General features: G+C 37.3%; 1 protein-coding gene across 2 annotated transcripts in view; it reads left to right on the top strand.

The window, feature by feature from the left end:
- The window catches only part of PDE11A (phosphodiesterase 11A), a 128775-nt gene that overhangs the window by 60909 nt on the left and 47816 nt on the right, over positions 1-20050 (top strand). For both annotated transcript variants that reach the window (XM_048953130.1, XM_048953129.1), the window contains exons 6-10: positions 2279-2414; positions 3723-3798; positions 5228-5295; positions 5617-5709; positions 8765-8815. In XM_048953130.1, the coding sequence (XP_048809087.1) occupies positions 2279-2414; positions 3723-3798; positions 5228-5295; positions 5617-5709; positions 8765-8815 (424 nt within the window). The remainder of the gene's footprint in view (positions 1-2278; positions 2415-3722; positions 3799-5227; positions 5296-5616; positions 5710-8764; positions 8816-20050) is intronic.

Raw genomic sequence — 20050 nt, 5'->3', positions numbered from 1 at the left:
CAAGTTTTTCTCTCTTTGAAAGAAAGCTACCTGAATCTTTGAAGCCTTGAGTTCAGTTTGGATGTATTCTGGGCAGAGGTGAGCAGGGGCAGGTGCTGTGAGCCATGTCTTTCCTGCACAGAAGGCATCTTAGTGGATGATGTAGCTGAGATTCCTATTCAATAACTTGAATACCAGAGGCGGTGAGAAGGTGAACAACCTTGGCTTGTATGAGCTGCACAGAAAATATCTGTGCTCCTTCCCAGCTAGGCAGGCACAGAGAAAGTGCAGAAATCTGTGCTATTGCTGTTTCACTGCTGCCATCGCTAGGAGTGATGCCGACTCCTGCACCGCCTCATTCCCTGCAGTGTTTTTTATGTTTTCTAAGGCATGTTCCTGCTCTTCTAGTCCTAGGAGTTGGAAGGGTTTACGTTAATTTAGAGTGAATTAAAGGTAGCTGTACTTCTGGCTGCCCCGTCAGAGAATATCGCTTTCAGGAAGATCACAAGAACGTAACTGTGTGAGGGAAGCCTGCAGCACCACTCAGTGCTCTTAAAGCAGAGCATTCTTTCCTGTCTGGCACATGATGCTTCTGCCTGTGTGTAGGCAAAACAGGAGGCAGTGGCATGCAGCTGCCTGCATTAGTCCAGCAGTCCAGCTCACAGCTTTCCATGGTATATTGTTGCTTGTGATTTTTGAGGCAATTCTGATTGTTCTGAGCTGCTGAGAATAGAGAGGGAGCCAGCTGGCTGAGATTCACATCAGAATTTAACACTGATAATTCCTCTGGTGAAAGTCAAGTGCATCTCTTCAGAGTGTGGTTGTAAAGCACTTGCAAAGATTGAGAATGATGCAGAACATACTGCTAAAACTTCTTCCTAACTTGATATCATTTACAGTTTAAAATGCTGAACAGTTATACTCTAAACCCGATTTAAAGTGTCTTAGGTTATAATGAAAGTATCCAGATTTTTAAGATATGAAGTGGGGATCTGTGCATTTGAAATTAGATTCTTATCCTGAAAGATCTTTTTCCTCCACTTCTCAAGTATATTGATGTCCTCAAATAAATCTTACATCATAAAGATATATTTTCTTACCTAGCTCAAAAATAATTTCTTTCAGTGAAGGCTCCTGTCAAAGTGCATGTGCAACATTTATTACAGTCACTCAAAATTCTTATCCCAAATTAAAGCTGATACACTTGGATTTCTTTGTGTAAATCATTATTATTATCTTTATTTATAGCCTTTTAGGAATATTGAGTTTTCTTTCAAAAGAATGACTTTAGTTGAATTAGCTTTCAGAAAATTAATGTGGCCAACAAAAATCAATCCTTTCATTTTGATTGAGTCTTCTGAGCATTTTACTGTGCATATGTCTTCATCTTATCCATTATTTTGAAGTTTCAAGCCATTGTGGTCTTCTCCACAGCTGTTCAATCACTTTCTCCTAGGTAATGTCTCAGGTGTTGACCAGTTTTATTCTCAAAGCTAAGATAGTATGCATACAGGTGTTCACACAAATAGCTTCTGCTTGCCAATCATAAAAACCTGTTTGCAATAAGTCAGTGAGCATTTTCCTGCTGAGTAGACAGGGGAATGGGTGAGGATTTTCAAGGTCTATGTAGACACTGAGTTTTCAGCACAAGCTGAGGTGATGCTGGTGTATTGAGCTCACAGTTCTTCTATCTTATGCTCTGTAGTCCTTTAGTAGTTGTGGCAGAAGGTCAGTCAAGGAGGAAATATTCATGTATTATATACCTAGCAGGATCCACCTGCTGTAATACACAGTATTGATTTCAAGACTCATTTCACAATCCCTTCTACTGCCACTCTGATCTAGCACTGCAGATGAAAAAACATTTCACAAAGACAAAGAATCATTGGAAGTATGGATCAAAACGACCAAGTTATAAGCCTAATTAAAAAATTAAAATCTGAAATTCTGTGCTTTCAGGTAGCTTTACAGAAAATTTTTAGTACTGGTTTCAGGCTTATCTCCCACAGAGATGTGAACATGATCCTGTTACTGATTCACGTGTCAGTGGATTTCATTATTAAATGTGTAAGTATCGTGGGAGATCAATGATATTTTCAATCAAAGGAGTTGCATAAAGAAGAATTTCTTTTATATTCTCTTTCAATAAATACCAAATTGCTGCTCCAAAGATAATGCTTAGTAACCATTAGTAACTGTGAACAGTTCTGCAGTTCCTGTGAGAATGCCTGTAAAATGTGCTGCACTTTGAAGCAACATTGAATGTATTCTTTCCTTCTCTTGCTATATCTTCTGATAGTTTCAAAGAAGGTGTGGAGAAATCACCATCTTACTCTGACTGGCTAATAAATAACAGCATTGCTGAACTTGTAGCTTCCACGGGTCTCCCAGTGAATATCAGTGATGCCTATCAGGATCCTCGCTTTGATGCTGAAGTAAGATTTTTAGAAATGTGAATGTAACGTTGTATTTTTGGCATCGAAACTAATACAATGCAGTTTTACAGTTACAAGGTAAAATTACAGTTACAAGTAAAATTGAGTGTATCAGTTTTGAATTATTTTCTTTCCAGTATGTCCTTGTTCAGGCCTGATGCTGTTGATGTGACTTTGTATAGCTAACACGTCACTGAATTAGCGTATGACTACAGGCAGTTACTGGCCTCTTGGTGATTCTTTTTTAGTTAATATTTAAGCAATACCTTCCACTATCAAGTACTTTGAGATTTACACAAATTGATTTTTGTTGCTGAAAATTCTGCTGTTGATGTTAGCAATGTCATTGCTAGCTGTCACAGTGACTCGGATTGTGCACATGGAGCGTAAACAACCAACATCTAAAGAGACAAATGTTGTCTGTGGTCTTACTTGGCCAACTACCCTCTTAATCTGGTATTTTGCACAAAACAAATGTACGAGTTGGACTAGTTATTTCTCCAAGATGAATAATGCTCCTAGTAGATGTTTTGTATGAATCCTAAGGTATTAGTTCCAGTCACAGCTAGGAAGATAAAAATGCGTGTACATATATATACGTATGGAACCTGAATAAATGTTAAAGGCATAGAGAAAGATGAAGTCTTCACTGCATTCTGTCCAGTGGAACCTTACTGCTATGGGAGATGTGGCCAGCAGTTTGGCTGCATGTGAATCAGTGGATAGTCTTGGTCAGCAAGCTTACCAATCATAACACTACAGTAAATGTGCATGGAAGTATTTCATGCAAGAGTTTCCTTGGCTTCAGTTTCATTACTTATGTCACTATGGATAGTAGTGCCCACATCAGAAGACTTTGTAAAAAAAAAAAAAAAAAAAAAAAAAAAATAAAAAGAAAACTAAAAGGAGTCAGCTGTAAAAATGGTAAAAAAACAAACCTGTGTTAATGCTAATTTATTCAGAATTTCTAGAAATACAATTAATGCCTGGGGCCTATTCCTTGCCAAAGAGATGTGCTGAAATAAAGCATGCCAATCCTTGCTATGTTTGCAGTTGTACTTCCAGTATGTTATGTCCTGAATAATTCATTTGTCTTGTATTTGGTTTACAGTTAGTCCATTTGAAGTGCTGCCCAATTTATATGTAGAAAAAAAATCTTTTGATACAAAGGACAGCTATTATTTTTCTGTTGGTGGGTTCATGTGAAAATTTTATTCTTAAATTTAACTGTTGCAATGGATTATTTCTCTGGATAGTCAAGTATAGTAAAAGAGGAGCATAATGGAAGCTCTCATTTCTACATTTTAGGCTGACCAGATCTCTGGCTTTCACATAAGATCTGTTCTCTGTGTTCCTATATGGAATAGCAACCACCAAATAATTGGTAAGAACTTCCTCATAGCCACACCATTTTTGTGCTAATGTAAATTGAATTCTGTCTTTTTAATTCTGTGTTCCTTTTCTTCTTTTTCCCAGCTGAATATTGTTAAGAAGTTACGGTACCTAGGATGCATGCTAAGTATCCAAGAAGGGATGTTTTGACTTGGATACTGTATGGACTTTTTCAGCTTTCCCATTGTGTCATTGTTAAGTTATACATGGTATTGAAATTTGAAAACAAACACGATGAAAACTGAAATGCTAACACTATTAGTGAAAAAAGTTTGTTGTGCTTCAACACTTTTTTTTTGTGGGTCTGACCTTTTGTGTATAACTCATGCAACTGTTTCTGCAGTCCTGCCAGACAGTTTCCCTCTAACGATGAAACGCACAGCTAGGGATGACTTACCGGAGAGACTGAGGCAGCTGTCAGGGTTGCCTGAGGCAGCAGTGTGTGCTGGATTAGGATGTGACAGGGTTTTATTGTCTGTTTGATAGGATGCTTCCCAACAACGATACACCTGCATTCTTACTGGCTTTTGGCTGAAAAAAGAAATAATATTTATAAATTAGTACCGGTTTCCTCCTCAGCTTTCCCCAGAAGATTTCAAGTCAGAGCTGAATCAGTTTAGACTTGTAATATTTGCATCCCTGTATGCTGTGGCAGTTGGTGAGAGCTGGAATTGGGATTGCTTTGAAGGTACTCAGTGCCATGCAGAATCTTTGAGCCTAATCAGTAGAGATGCTGTGGGAAGTGAGCCTTTTATATATACGGCTCATTCTTTGTTGTGAATTGCATATTACTTGAGAAAAGTAGAAGAGAAACTCAATGCTCAGAAGCTGATAGTTCGTATTGTTTGTCTAAGGGTAAGCTTAGCTAAATGAAGTAGGAATGGTTTGTTGCAGTAGAACTCTGTTCAGCTAGAGCCAAGACTTGGAGTGCTTCCAGGTGGTTTAAGGAAACTATTTTTTTCATTGTTCAATACATCTGTGGACCAGTCATGAGAAGGACAAAAAAAAAAGGGTCTTACATGCCCAGATGTTGTTAAATTAGCTGATACTTAGGAATGAAGGTCAGTGTTGGTCAATTATGTAACTTCAAATTGCTAGGACAACTAACTTTACTCTGTTTGTGAAATCCTTTCTGAAAGGGATGTTGAACCTTTTCTGAAAAGCACTGGGAGTCATGTTGTTTGGCTCCCCAATGTTATACTTACAGAACAAAGACTAACAGCTGAAAGAACTAAGCAGTCCTGGTATCAAAACAGACAGACCTCCACATATTGATGTCTGCTTATTGTTTTTCTTGATAAATATTTGCAATTTTGCTTTCCAGTTTTACAAATATATTTTAAATGTTACTATTGAATAAAGTGTTCTGCATTATTAATTTGGTGAATAAAGATTATAATTTATATTAACTCTTTCTAAAGGGGTAGCTCAAGTGTTAAACAGACTCGATGGGAAGCCCTTTGATGATGCTGACCAGCGACTGTTTGAGGTAAGGGACTTCAATCTTGTAGCAGGATTTGATATTTCTGGATAATGCTCGTTCAGCCTACTTAAGGGAGGTGGGAAGGATATGTTATCTACTCAGTAAGGCTGCATCCTGTCTGAAATAGCTCTTGCATCTGATCATTCTCATCTAATTAAGGCCAATGACTTACATTCATTCTCAAGGTAACTTATATAAACATTCCTAACACTTCTAGTGATTTCTTTTCAGTTGCTAACCCAGCATTCATCTTTATGTTTATATTATAACAAAATGATAATTGATTTTCTTTTCTCTCTTCTTCCTCCCACCTTTCTCTCATTTTAGGCCTTTGTTATTTTCTGTGGTCTGGGCATCAACAACACAATTATGTATGACCAAGTGAAGAAATCCTGGGCAAAACAGTCTGTGGCTCTTGATGTATGTGTACTTCTTAATGAAACTTCTTTGTGATTCATAAGTTACAAGTACAGAAAGCTACTGCTCCTGAATTTATTGTACTTAGCATCATTTTTAATCTACTTTTCTGCACCTTAGAGCACTGTTTTACAGAAGTCCTGAAGGGAAACTTCAAAATACACTTAGCTGTAGAGCTCATGCACAGCTTTACGTAATTTTGAAATCCCATCTGATGTCCCTGATTGTTCTTTAGTTGTTTTGTTTTTTGGGGGGGGTTGTGATTTGTTGTTTGTTTTTGCTTTAAGAGGGGACAGTGATAGTTCATTGCAGATACAGGTGCTGGAATGAGTCTTTGTCTTCTCCATCATTAACTGACATTTGTTAAAACTTACTGTTTTTACATAGCCTGTTGTCTTTCTTTTCTAGTGTTGTGAATGAGAGGTAGTGTGAACAGGAAAAAAGTGATCAGTAGAAACTCTGCTATTGTGTATCAGAGCAAACACACAATGGTCTTCCAGCACAATGCCTGTCTACACAACATTCAGAGCAGTTAAATGGATAAAAAGCTGATGTCTGTCTTCCTCCACTAACTTTGAAAGAATTTCTTTTCCTGTGTTTTTCCCCCATTCATGAAGAGCAAAACTTATCTGCTCCAGTAAAACAGACTCTAGAATGCAGAACTTTCAAAAAACAATAGCTTCTATAAGCTGATTCAACAATGAAGTTCTATATCATATTTTAGAAATTCTAAACATAAGATAGTGGGGAAAAAATCACAAGGATAAAGCTTTGAACTTTGAGAACAGCTTTAGAGATTTACATTATTCCTAACTGAATCAATAACTGAGCAAGGTTTGAACGAAATTTAATTTCTTTTTGAAGCATTATGCTAGACTCATAATTTTTATAAGATTCCTTCAATGAAAAGAGTAGATTTGTATGATTTTAGTATTATAATAAATTTCAAATCTTGTAACAATAAAATTATCTAGACATCCCTGATGTGAGCATGCTTGTAACTGTGGAGCTCCTTCAAATTTCCACTGTGCTCACCATTGTGATAAGAACCAAAACACCAGCTTTATTCTGAATGACAGAAAGTTTTCTAACTTAAAACAAAAATCAAACCAAACTGGATAGCTAAGAAGATAGCATTTTTTTTCTCCTCCTTTCCTGAAGATATTGACGATATTTGTCTTATGTATCAGAAATCAATCCTATAAAGCATGTAAACACATTAAGTCTTTTAGAAAACATTCTAAGCGTTAGTAGCATTTTGATTATTCTTATTTATGTGTCCCTTTTGGAGGGAAAGTGGAAATCTTTGCTGCTCTGGCCTGCTGCAAAGATTCCTTCTTTACATGTCACAGTCATTAATTACTACAAATTCTCACAACTGCAGTAATTTGTGCAATATAACAGCTTAGATTGAATACTCTTCCTAGCAAGAAAAAAGCAGTTGCAGGCATCACACTTAAATATATAGATATAAAACATAGAAATTTATTTACTACTGAAATTTTGAATTTCTTGCTTTATAATACAACTTCTTTCTCAGATCTAAAAAGGACTCATAGTCATATAACTTGAATATACATAATAGATTTGATAAATGGCCACTATGCCTCATGACAGAGTAATTCCCTCTGTAAATGAATGACAACTCATAAGATATAGCAGAAAAATACTGTACAAAAGAAAGGTGTATGTTGAAGGACTATGAATTAATTTCTCAGTAAGAGAATACTTTATTAATATGTATGCATTTAGCTAGGGTGATGATGAGTGACATTTCATGATGACATTGTTATCATATACAATCAATTTGATTTATATTATTTAAATATTCTTACCCAAGTGCAGAGATACAGTTCTTGTAAGACTGACTAATAAATAGAAAACCAAGAAGTAAATAAATGCTGGGGAAAGATTGACTTTAAGGATTCAAAAATTGTGTATGATTGAAAAAAAAAGAATAATAGAGAGGACAGTAAAAATCTACAGGGATATGAATGCAGATAAAGGAGAAGCTTTTTTGTATTAAGCGTAATCTGTCATAAGCAGAAGACTTGTTTTTCCTAATTTTATAGATTTCCAAGAGAAACTGCGCTAGGGCAGGACATAGATACTTTCTGAGGAAGGATAGATTATAGTTGTGGAAAGTAAAACGTGGGACAGAACAAGTACATTGGCATTTGTAATTTAATCTTTCGTAGTACAGGGATTTCCTGTTACTGTAGAAGTCAACGCCTTTAAAACTAACATGAGTAAATACTTTTTGGGTTTATTGCCACAAGGTATTGCAAGCCAAGGGCATTTGTAGGAGTGTTTGGTTATTTGTATGAGTAGCAGGAACATTTGTATATGAAAGCAATTTTAAAATTAGGAGTCTATATCATAGCTTAAGTACATGAGCAGACTAGTTGTTGCTGTGGGGTGAGGAGATTCTTGGTAGAAGTACTCTGGCTTTCCAGGCTCTCCTGTGGACTATTGCTTCCTACCATGCAGCACAGGATGGCTTTTGTGCCCTGTGGAGTTGATTGTTCAATGCTACTATCTTCATATAAGTATATAACGTATGCCATGTATGCATACTTTTAGGTTGTTACACTAGATACACAGTACTTTATGCATTATATTTGATGCTTTCTTCTACACAACAGAAATGAAAAGAATGTCAGGAGTAGCATAGAGGTGCTAATTTGCATGCAATGATGTGCCATTAGCAGAGGCATTAAAGCTCTACTATGTAGCAAAAGGCATTATTTAATGTCTATAAATCTACAGTTATTTTTACATTAAATTCTTTCTGTTTTAATTGCAGAACTGCAGGATAACAATGTAGGAGCACTTATAAAAGTACTTACTATCCATGTTTCATTACAAAATTACCTAAAATATAAATGTCACATGATAACCTGCAATTAATAATTGTATGTTGATATTCAGAACTGAATTATCAGGCATATGTATTAATTAAATTTGTTTTTAAAGTCATTGATTAGACTGCAGGAAAGAGTCCTTTTATTTCTTGTTGATTCTACAAAAGTGTTTTTTATCTTTTTTTCTGAGGCAGGTTTTATCTTATCATGCAACATGTTCAAAGGCAGAAGTTGATAAATTTAAGGTAAGGATTTAAACTTTTAATTATTTCTGAAAATATAACGGTGAATTAAAATGCATGCAGATTAAAGTTTTATTTTATATAAAAAGTAGAAATAATAATCAGCAGGATGTATTATGTGTTAGGCTGTCAGACAGAGAAAGTGGAAAATAAAATCTTAAATGTGATGAAGAGTTGCAGTGATAGGTGCACAGAAGCAAAATATGGTGCCATTCCTGGCTGCTGGAACTACACATCAGTATGGGTTTGGTGGCCTCCTTAGCAAGAACAACCACGGGGAAGTCATACCACAGTGACAGCTAAGGAAGAAGCTAGAGAAAATGGGGAAAACATCAGGCTTTGCTTGTAGTGTGGAAGCTTTTTTGTGTTTACTAATGAAGTAGAGGATTCACAATCAAGATTGTGAATAGTCTCAGAGGGATGGGTATAAAGGTAAGAAATCCTCTTCCAACTTCTTGAAATGTCCTGGGCAAAAGTGTAAAGCAGTGCATGCTGAAATTAGCATTGCTAGGAATCAATAATTATGCATTCATGCCAAATTCTGCCTTGCCAAGGAGTAAAGGGCAGGGGAAATTGTGGCCTTGCTCTTTCAATGCTGCCGGCACTCCAGAGCTGTTTTTGTGATGTGCTTTGCCCTTTTCTGCTCAAGATAACCTAAGGGAACTTGGTGGCCTTTCTTTGTTTGCAGCAAGTCTAGGTCTATGATGTAGAGAGTTTACCAGTGCTCTCTGAGAAGCTCCTGTGGTGGATATCAGCATTAGTCTCCTGTACACAATGTACATCTGGAGGCTGTGGCAAGGTCTGGGCTGTTGCAAAAGATGATCACATCTCCTGGTGTGACTCCCTGGTGTCTGTCTGACCAGTGCTTCATGGCTGCTTTACAACTTGTCTTGCTAGCCACAGCTTCTCTGTACTGTGGAGGCAGCCATGATGAAAGCTGTGAGTGACTTAGCAGAACAGGTACTAGTGAGTTACCTGGGCTGTGAAAAGCAGCACTTGATAGTTCATTAATCGTCTTTTACAGCCCAAATGAAAGCTATGTCTTAATACTGCAACAGTAGCTGGTGACAAGGTAAAATGATCTTTATATAATATCATACATTTTAGTGCAGTTGCCCACACCTTTCATAGATGAAATTTAGATTACTGGAAGCGAGTTACTTGAAGATCACTACTGCCATCAGAAAGTATTTCAGTGTGCTTAGTAAGTTGTACTTGGACTTACAGAACACCAAGCACTGCGCAAGAAACAAGTGAGAGAAAAAGATGAAGGACCATGAATGTTTCATTGTATTTTTGGTATTTAATTTACCTTAGAATAACAGCATGTAATATAGCTTTTGCCAAGATTCAGCAAATAGCTTGCTGAATTCCAGAGAGTCTTCTTGATTGTCAACAGTTCTCCATTCTGATATATGTAACTGAAATAAAGGCTCACTGTTAATTTTTTTTTTCTAACTTAGATGTTAGTGTGAGGAGGTGTCCTCATTAATAGATTTGCTAGTTTCCAAATAAGGAATATGTTGTCATTATCTATTTACCTTGAAGACATAAAACTATTCATTTAACTGCAAACGGTAAGATAAAAGAAGTGAAAAGTGTTTATTAGAAAGCACAATAGCTATATTTTTGAATAAATGATAGAGATAAGAAGATAAGGACCATACCAGAGTAATGCTTAAAGTAAGATGACGTTTTTTTCAGAAGAATATTTCTCTCCTATATCTATTTGTCTTGCTTTCTATTCCCCCAAAATATGAGTGCTAGGTAGCATTTGTAGTGTCTTGCACCAATGATCTTAGAGTGAGAGAGAGATGACCAGCTTGCCTTATGGGTTCTCAACAAAGAGCTTATCCCCAGAGAGGGCCATCCATCTATGGGATAAAATTGCTCCTGTCTTCCCTCTTGCAGAGTTCTGGCAGCTGACCTTCCTGCCAAGGTCTCCTGGGGCATCCTACCTACCTAGAAATCTGTTCTTTATCATTGTTTGTGATACTGTTATATTTTGTGTAAGCCCTTTGTTATTTGAGGGTCATCCTGCAGACTTTACTAGCTAGTAAACAATTCCTCCCTTTGGAAATGTTTGGAGCTTAAGTGTCTCTGTTCCTTTCACTGATTTATTGGCAGATGTCAGTGAAAATGTCTGTTATGATTTACCTGATGTTCCTGTTCAATCAGAACAGGAGCAACACCCTTGATAGAAACATCTAAATGAGAATAATGCCAGTAGATCACTTCTGGCTTTTCAGAAGCACCTTTCTTCAGCAGTTTGAATGGGAAAATATGTGGAATACCATTGGTTGTGGAGCTGGACAATACAGGGAGAAGTTTGGGATGATGAAAAATGAGGGTAAGATAACTGACCGTGAAATGCAATTGGATTGCTTCATATCAGGTGTCAACAGCTGTCTGAAAGCAAAAGTGGCAGCATCAATTCATACCAAACTGTTTTTGCACATTTTTGAAGGGATTCCAATTCTGATGTTACTGAAGTGTAGGTTTAATTGTAAAAATCTGAAAGCAGAGTTCAAAAATGGTTGTATGAGTAGAAAATGTTCCATTAGTGAATGGAGGTATTTTTCTCAGAAGAATACTTAATTATGTGAATCATTATTCTAAAAATTCATGTCATCAGTCCTTTTCAGTATTTGCATTAAAGCTTTTGGGATTTGTTAGCACTGACGCTAGCAGGCACGCGATACTCAGGAGGCACAGAGCGGATGTGCAGCTCGGAGGCAGTGTGGTGCAGCTCTGCTGACCTCGAGGGGACGCCTGCGGGTTCTGCTGCCAGTGCCTAGGGTGAGTGGGATGGAAGGAGCACACTCATCATCTGGTGAGCTCCCTTCAGCGATGAGAGGGGGTCTTTAGCCCTCAAGACAGATGCAAACGCTGCTTCTTAGATCTAGGTTCAGAGTCTGAGCAAGCCTTTAGTTTCTGTAGGGGATGGTCTGACCCTAGGGAAGTTTGCCATTGATTTCAGTAGACTGAAAGATATTGCTACTTTCAGCTAAGTTTGGCATCTGTAAAGCTGCACAGTGGTCTTCCCACTCTCTATCCATTTATTCATGATAGTCAGTCTTTTGCCCTGTGTTTTCTGATAGAACAAGGTCTCTGGCAAAAAAAAAGTTAAAAGTTAAGCTTCAGTCCTTTTTTCCATGCCCACTTAAAATGAATTTTAAATAAAACTTTGAGTAGATATGCAAGATAAAATCGGTGTGTTTTCCTGAAAATTGTTAAGTCTTTAAAATGACAAAACAAACAAACAAACAAAAAAAAAAAAAAAACACAAGAAAAACTTAATGGATAGAGTTTCAAAAACAACCTATTGAATCAGAATTAATTATTAATCAGAATTAATTGCAGCATGCCTACCATTAGACCTGTATGTGGGATATACACTGTACTACCAGGTTATATGAAAGAGGATGTGCATTTTGAGGTGTATGAATTAAAAGAAGTCAAAATGTATGTAGGCTGCTATGGGAGTAATGCCTCCTATTTATCTCCACAGAAACTACAACAGATACAAAGTGCACAAGAGCACTATTTGATAGAGCAAATTCTTAGATGCAAATCACTATTTTTCAACATAGTCACCACCATTAGCTTTGTGTTTTCACCAGAGATGAACAAGGAGCTGCACGCTGTGCTTTAAAAAATCTGCACCAGCAGAGGTGACTCACTTGCTACCAATGAAATGCACCACCCACCCCTCTCTGTACTCACATCCACTGTTTGGTCTCCATAAATGTTCAGCAAGTACTGACGAAGGTCAGTGGGTGCCATTTGTTCTGCAGGGAGGAGTTCAGTGACACACCTTTACTGAATCCATGTTTCCATATCAGACACCATTTTGTCAGACTGTCCTTCTGCTGCCATCTGTTCCAAGGTAACAAAACAATAATAATAATTAATAGGAAGGTTCAACCTCTACTGCCATATCCCCCACACCTGCCTCTGATGTTGGAGGCCAACAAAATAAAATAGGAGGCAGTACTTTTGGGCACACTGCACATCTGAGAAGAATGAAGTCTTAAGCCTGATTTGTATCTATACGTCTCATCAGTACTATCAGCATAACAGCACTAAATTCAAAATGAGTTTTGGTGGGATAAATTCAAGTAAAACACCAGTGAATCATAACTGTATCAACACTACTTTTTATTCTTTCAGAAGTTAGATATATGTATAATTTTAAAATCTGTGGCAGCTGAAGATCTTATTTTAAACTTGAAAAAAGATGTTATTTTCATTATGTTCTAGTGTTAGTGTTGAAATAAAAGCACTTGTAATATTGGAATAGAAAATCTAAGATTAATGAGGTCTGATTAATCTAAGATTGATGATATCCTATAGCAGTGTTCTTCAGTGCCAGGTTTCTTCTCATTGAAATGCAGGCTCTCTGAGCCTAAAAATAGTCACCTTTTAGGCAAATATAGAAAGCCAAGATACGTGAGTAACGAATGCAGAGTTGTGTCCAGGGCAGGATATTTATAGCAGGAGTTACTGCCTCCTGAGACAGAAATGAACAACTCCTGAGACTTAGACAGCAAGCTGTCTCACAGACACAAATCACTTTTAAATTTAATATAGTTTCCAAAGAGAATATGTAAACACTGTCCTATTATGGGTAATATACAAGAAGCTATTTTTAAAAAGCTAACCTAATTATGCAGCTGTGAATGGTATAAGCCAAATCAATATTTAATGACTATGATGCATTATTTATAGCCCTGTGAGAGATTCCCTTTTTTAGGTCAAACAGCACATGGGAGATCTGCACAACAGAAAATAATGTATCACCTGCTTTATAGAGGCTTCCATTCAAAATGCAGCATTAATAACAATCCCTGTGTTTCTCAACTCCGTAGCCTGAGGTGTAGCTAGCTAAGACTTACCTTCACAAAGGGAGGTTTTTGTGTGTGTCTCAAAAACAGGTATTAATAGAGTAAAAAATGAAGAGAGTTGAACCGAAATGGGAAACAACTTTTAGGACTGCTGTTTTTTATGATATTGTAAACACCTGAATGAATGAAAAATGTCTGGTTTCCATGAGTTTGGTACTGTGCACTAAATGTATGAGATAAAGTGAATTTGGTATTCATGTCATGTGCTGTTACAATTTTTATACCCACCTTAAAAATGGAACAGTGGCAGCACAACGGAAAATATAATTTTATACATCTATTTTATCTCCAAACTCTGTAAGGATGGGGAATGCTTTCCTAAGCTATACTACTTTCTGCTGTGTCATCATCTTTCGACTTAGAACTATGCTAATTACTTTTATATCATAGTAATTAAATCATTTGTAATATTTTATGAAAATTACATTATTCTTACTTGGCAAATGAAAGACAAGCTGCCTTTTGTTTTGGACCAGTTACAAACTACTCCATGTGTAAATGTGTAGCTGGAAGATGAGGTTTTCCACACTTGGCTGTGTAGGTAACACTTTGGATCTGCCCAGTAACATGGATTCAACAACAGGTCACAGACTTGTAATGTCTGCAGAAGAGGTGTAGCAAGCCATGGTCTCAGCTGTGAATATGGTGAAGCACGTGGAGTTGTTCTGAGCCCCACACCACTCTGTAAGTGTGTGAAATTATTCACATATTGAAGTATTTTTAAGGTTGCTCACCAGGACTAGTCAAACAGACTTGGACTACTCTTGGGTGTGGCAGGAGGGATGGGACTGGCACAGAGCTCTTCCCCATTGCTTTTCTAGTGGCTCAGGTCCCCATTCTGCATAGCAGCAAAAGGTAAAACAAGGAGAAGGCTGGGGGGCAGCAGGGCTGAAGTGTTACTATCGAGCTGTGTACCTTCCTCTTTGGGAAATGCACGTGTGCAAGATGTAAAGCACTGATGATTTTTTCCTGCTTTTCCACATGTACAGCTGATGTAAGACAAGACCTAGAGCATAGTGTTGAGAGCTTTATAATTCATGAAACTGAGATCTTTATTGTATTACATGATTTTGTACCCTAACACACGTGCCTATGTCTTCAGTTGTCATGGAAACAAGAAGGCAGAAATGCACTGAAAATTATTACAAATAAATAATGGTTAAAAATAAAATACTGCTTTTTAATTCTAGTTTCTGAAATGTGAGGCTCTCATCTGTTGACATAGAGCGAATGCTCTGTCATTCAGGGATACGTAAAATTGGAAAATGGTTTTAAATTTGAGTGAAGAGAGGAAATGGAAAGGCGTGGTAAAGAGGAGTAGTGAAAGGCTGCTTGTCATCTTTTCTCATGCAGTGTTTAGGTTAAAGAGCATTAATGAAATTCTTGCAGTATAGATTTCAATCTTTCTAAAACATGGTTAAATTGGGACCTATAACCATAGATCTTAATGTTTTGTTGTTTTGTTGTTTTTTAAAAAAGATAACATAAGGAAAAGGCAAATGAGGGCTGATGTATGAAGGCAGATGCCTCTGGCTCAGGCAATCTCTGAGGTGCATCTTGCTGAAGCTGGGAGGAGCACCCTATGTCCATCACTCTGAGTTAAGAGCAGGCCTTAGAAGGAATGTTAGTCTGACACATAGTCTGACACTGCCCTTGTTATGTTATTAACCAGTGCTTTCCATCAATGTTGTTTGAAGAGGGAAAAGAAAAAACTCTGCTTTTTTTACATCACTATGTTACCCAGAAGAGATGTTGCCCTCTATGTTTATGCTGCAGAGGAATCTCTGAAACCTAAGGTATAGTCTGATGGAAACCCTGAGTTTGCTGAATTACTGTGTTGTTTTGTTGTTGTTTTTTAAGCAAGAAGTGTTCCCTTCCTGTGTCTGGAAGTGTTTCCCAATTGCTCTATGAAGCTGATCTTCAGCTCTCTACAATGCCAGGACCTGTGGCTCTCAAGTGCATTTCTTACAGTGCAACAGTTCCTCCCAAAATGAAACCAGGTCCATTACGATAGGGTTTAATGAAGATAAAGCATAGAAAAGAACAATCTTACAGTTTATTGAGGAAAAACCTGAGCTATTTTTAATATGTTCCATGAGAGATACGAAATACGAAAACACCTCTATTTAAATATTTCAGCACTTCTGCCTTATGATTAGAAATAATTATATTGCATTTCTATTATGAGCCTGTGCAAAGCTGGTTTACTGTTGAGCACAGGAAATCAGTAAATCCTGGTTTTAAAAAGTTTTCTCAAGAGAAAAGGCACCATGAAATTTCAGAGAGTTGAGGCAGAAGTGAAAAATCTATGGCCTGGAGCCTAGATGAAGCCCACAATTTAATCATATACCCATTCCAACACATTACATCATGTTTAGTTTGAGGTAGCACAGGTCACTGAATGAACTTAAGAAGTAACAGTCTTCCTTTAGGAAAGAATAGGTTCTGGTCTGTGGATTAAGTCAGGGCAAAGGAAGTCAGAGAGATGCCAGTAAGAAACTGTAGAAATATTATTTGACTACGTAAACGATTATTTTTTTTAATTGGTAAATGTGTCCTGTACAGACCAATTTATGCATGTTTTAAATTGCAGGTTAAAGAGAGAGAGGTTTAAAGGCTAGGATTGAAAACAAATGTGAAAAATCAATGTTGATGTTCTGACTGCAGAGTAAAGACACAGTAATTAGAAATACATGTAACGAGTACTTCTGAGGTCAGCTTCCTCACAGTGGTGCTACAGCTTAAGTACCCTCGCTAAAGGCTTTGACAAATAATAAACCTCTGTCACTGAAAAAAAAAAAAATTCATGCATGATTAAAACTGGTCCTTTTATTATGTAGCTTAAAAACAAACAAACAAAAAAAAAAACCCTGAAATATATTTCAAGTGGTTTAGATTATAATAGAGCTCCAGGAATTTCTGCTGTTTTCTAATATTCTCCTACAGTATTAAAAGTCATTCAGAGTATATTAAAATAATACTTACTGCCTTTAATAGCAGCTGTTTTTCAGTTTCTTAGTAATTACACACACTGATACAATGGTACTTCAACAGAAAATTTTAACAGAAGAGTGAGTAATAAAACAGTTAATTTTCCCATACTTTAAAAAAAAAAAAAAAAGAGAAAGAAAGCTACTCCTTTGCTCAACTCGTATATTTGTTATGCACACGGGAAGTTTCTAATTTGTTGCTTCTGTTTTCACATCCAAAACTACAAAAAAAAAAAAAAAAAAAAAGGAGAAAGAAAGAAAAGAGATTTTCCCAGCTGAAGGTGAAATGATTCATTATCTAACAGACCTGCTGTCAGTCAGAAGGACAGCTGATCAGCCATCACACTCTACAAAAACCTCAACAGGAAAACTTTTGACAAATAAGTACAATTCAACATTGCTCCAGTATTTAGCCAACAAGCATGCAAGAGGTGATAAGGCGTAGAATACGTTTAAAGTGTCATGCAAGGCTGAGGAGTGTAAGGAGTGTTTGAAGAATGATTTTTTTTAAATCAGCACTTGTAATAAAATAGTATGCATGAGTCCATGGTAGCCTTGGGAATTTATATTTATATTTCAACCAGGAGGAGTATCAATCAAATATTCATATATAATTTGTATTAGAAAAATTAGAAGTACTGTTGAAAGACGGTACTTTCAGAGGTCTTCACTGTGGGTTTGTTGTAATTCTTTCCCTGTCAGTCACATCCCATGTCAAAGAAACAAAGAAAAACAGAACAATGTTTTATAATCAAAAGCATTATTTAACCAGCCGGAATTTGTTCTATAGACCCAGGAGACTTTAATATACAGGTGGGAATTCTCTGATTAAAAAATCAAGTTGCTTTTCACCATTTGGGTAGAAATTTTATGTCTGTCATTAATATAATCAGCTTTAATTTTAAACAAGTTCCTTAATAGCAATATTAATTCTAAAATCAGGAAGAAATCTTTCCTTTTGTCCCCCAGTATGCATTCTACATGGGACAAAATACTTTTCTTTGTTTATTTCTATATACCAGGTTCTGGCTGCAAACAGCTGTTTGTCATAAACATTCGCTGGCATTGATTTTAAATTATTAATGGTAGCACCTCTATAGGTTTTAAAAAAAAAAAAAAAAACTACAAAAGGAAACATAAATATTCCTTAAAGAAAGGAGCTAAGGCCTTAAAAGGCCCTTTCACCCTGTCAAACAGCTCACAGTAGAGGTAGAACCTTTTTCATAATTAAAGCCCAAACAAGTGAGGAATGGAAAATAGCTGGAAACGTTTTTCTGAGATGAATCTGTTTGGCCACTGGGTGCCATCCTTGCTCCACTTTAAGGCTGAGCACTTAGCAGTGTTTCTGTTAGCTGGTACAATCCTGAAAAAGGTAATCCCAGTGCAATTTCACAATATCGTAACCTTTGAGCGTGTGGGCGTACTGGAATATGTTAGCAGAATGGGCAGCATGTCCTTTTTGCACGGTCACAGAGAGACTTGGCAGAAGTATCGTGATGGGTTCAGCCATGTTATTTTCACAGCCTCCTACCTAGAGCTTTTATTGCGCCTTCCTCCATGAGCTGGTGCAGGATGAGGCACTGCTGGGAGACCTGCTCTTGTATGGGAGTGTGCAAACGGCTCTGCTCCTGTGCTGTATTAAATGAAGTGCTGGGATTTTGGAAAGGAAAAAAAACTGCGTGGATACACAGTTGCTTTCTAAATAGGTTTATATTTGGGGTGTATGGGCGTGCGTCATCCAGCAAAAACTATGCTTAGTATATATTATGTAAAGCAGTTACAGGAGACTACAACCTTGTTCATGTTATTAAATTGTTCCGATATCTGTCTGAGGGATTCCTGAATTGGTTCAGTCTCAGATGTCTCATGTTTTAGTCTGGGCAAAATCTCAGACGGAGAAATTGATGTTGGTAGCTCTGCATTTTTAGCCTATTTTGTTAAAAGTGTAAACACTTTAAATGGATGAGAATCAGACCCTCGTACTTCTTTTTCCTGGTCCAACTGTATGGAAAATGTGCAGATTGCACCCCAGGCAAAAGCAGGAAACTGAATTTTTTATAAGGCCATTTCTATGAAGTGCTCAGTCTTTTGCTTTGCTACAAGCTGTACCCAGGACTGAATGCATGCAAAGCAGCTGAAAACATCAGGTATCAGTGTTATCCAGCACATTTTTGTTCTGCCTGCACATAATGCATCCTTTTTGGATGAGACTCTGACGCAGAGCAGCAAAGCGGCCCCATAGGGCCCCGCATCCACCTCCTTGCCTGGATCACTTCTCACTTGTCTGCACCCTAACAGATTTTCTGAGTCAGTGATGGCTCAGGTATTAGGTGCACTCTACAGCTTTCTACAGTCCTCAGTATCCCTGATAGTCCCGCAGACAGACCTTGTCACCAGGGTTCACTCCTCCGGTGGCTGCTGCTACAGCCCCTCCTTTCTAAGCACGCACTGTGAGCATATTCAAAACCTTAATTTGGCAGATCTAAGGTACCTAGGAGAACAGGAGCGGTAATAGCCATCAAATATCTTACTACCACGTTAGTTAATTGTATTTGTAAGACCTTCAATACGAACTCTATGAACAACTCAAAACAAGTTTTTAAAGCTGTCTTGCAGCCTTCCATCTCAAAATAGCAGTGAGTGAAGGTCAACTGTTAAAGAAAATTTATAAAGTTAGTAAGATCTGGGTAGTAAATAAGGACCTAAATACAAGATTTAAGCTCTAATTATTTATTTTTGTTGAAAAAACAGGATCTATAAATTTTGTATTTTCTCAGTAATGATGTGGTGAGGTGGTGGGTCATGTGTAAAGCTGCTGCTCCGCAGAATGGGTGTGGGGGGAATGCATGTTGGCTCAAAGGGTGGGAACTGGACTGACCCTGCTGAGGACTTTTGAGCAGTCCTGAGTGTGCCTACGGAGTGACTTATGGATGCAGAGTAGGAAAGGTGGATTTATTTATTTTTTTTAACTTGCAATCAAAGCTTGATGAAAACTAAGGAGAAAAAGATAAAACATATTTTAAGAACAATCGCCGTAGGGTTCTCAATAGATTTCTCTGTAAAAGTATGTTGTAAATTTGTTGGTATTTTCAGCATTATTTATTGTCTGCCTAGCAATAGTGTGCTATAGCTGTCACTCTAGCAGCCTGAAATAGGACTTTCTCCCCAGCAATGTAGTAGCCCTCTCATATATTTTGCATAACTTTCTCCACCAGTCACTGGTCTGCCAGCCTGATTTGTCACAGGTGCTTACAAAGAGAACTTCAGTGGCCAGCAGGAACAACATCCTGTGTCACTGCTGAGTGCTCAGGCAGCACTCCTGTGGCCCCATGGCAATGGCC

Source organism: Lagopus muta, chromosome 8 (genome assembly GCF_023343835.1).
Source record: "Lagopus muta isolate bLagMut1 chromosome 8, bLagMut1 primary, whole genome shotgun sequence".
Lineage (NCBI taxonomy): Eukaryota > Metazoa > Chordata > Aves > Galliformes > Phasianidae > Lagopus > Lagopus muta.
The sequence above is the reverse complement of the archived record's forward strand: the minus strand, read 5'-3'. Positions and strand labels throughout refer to the sequence as shown.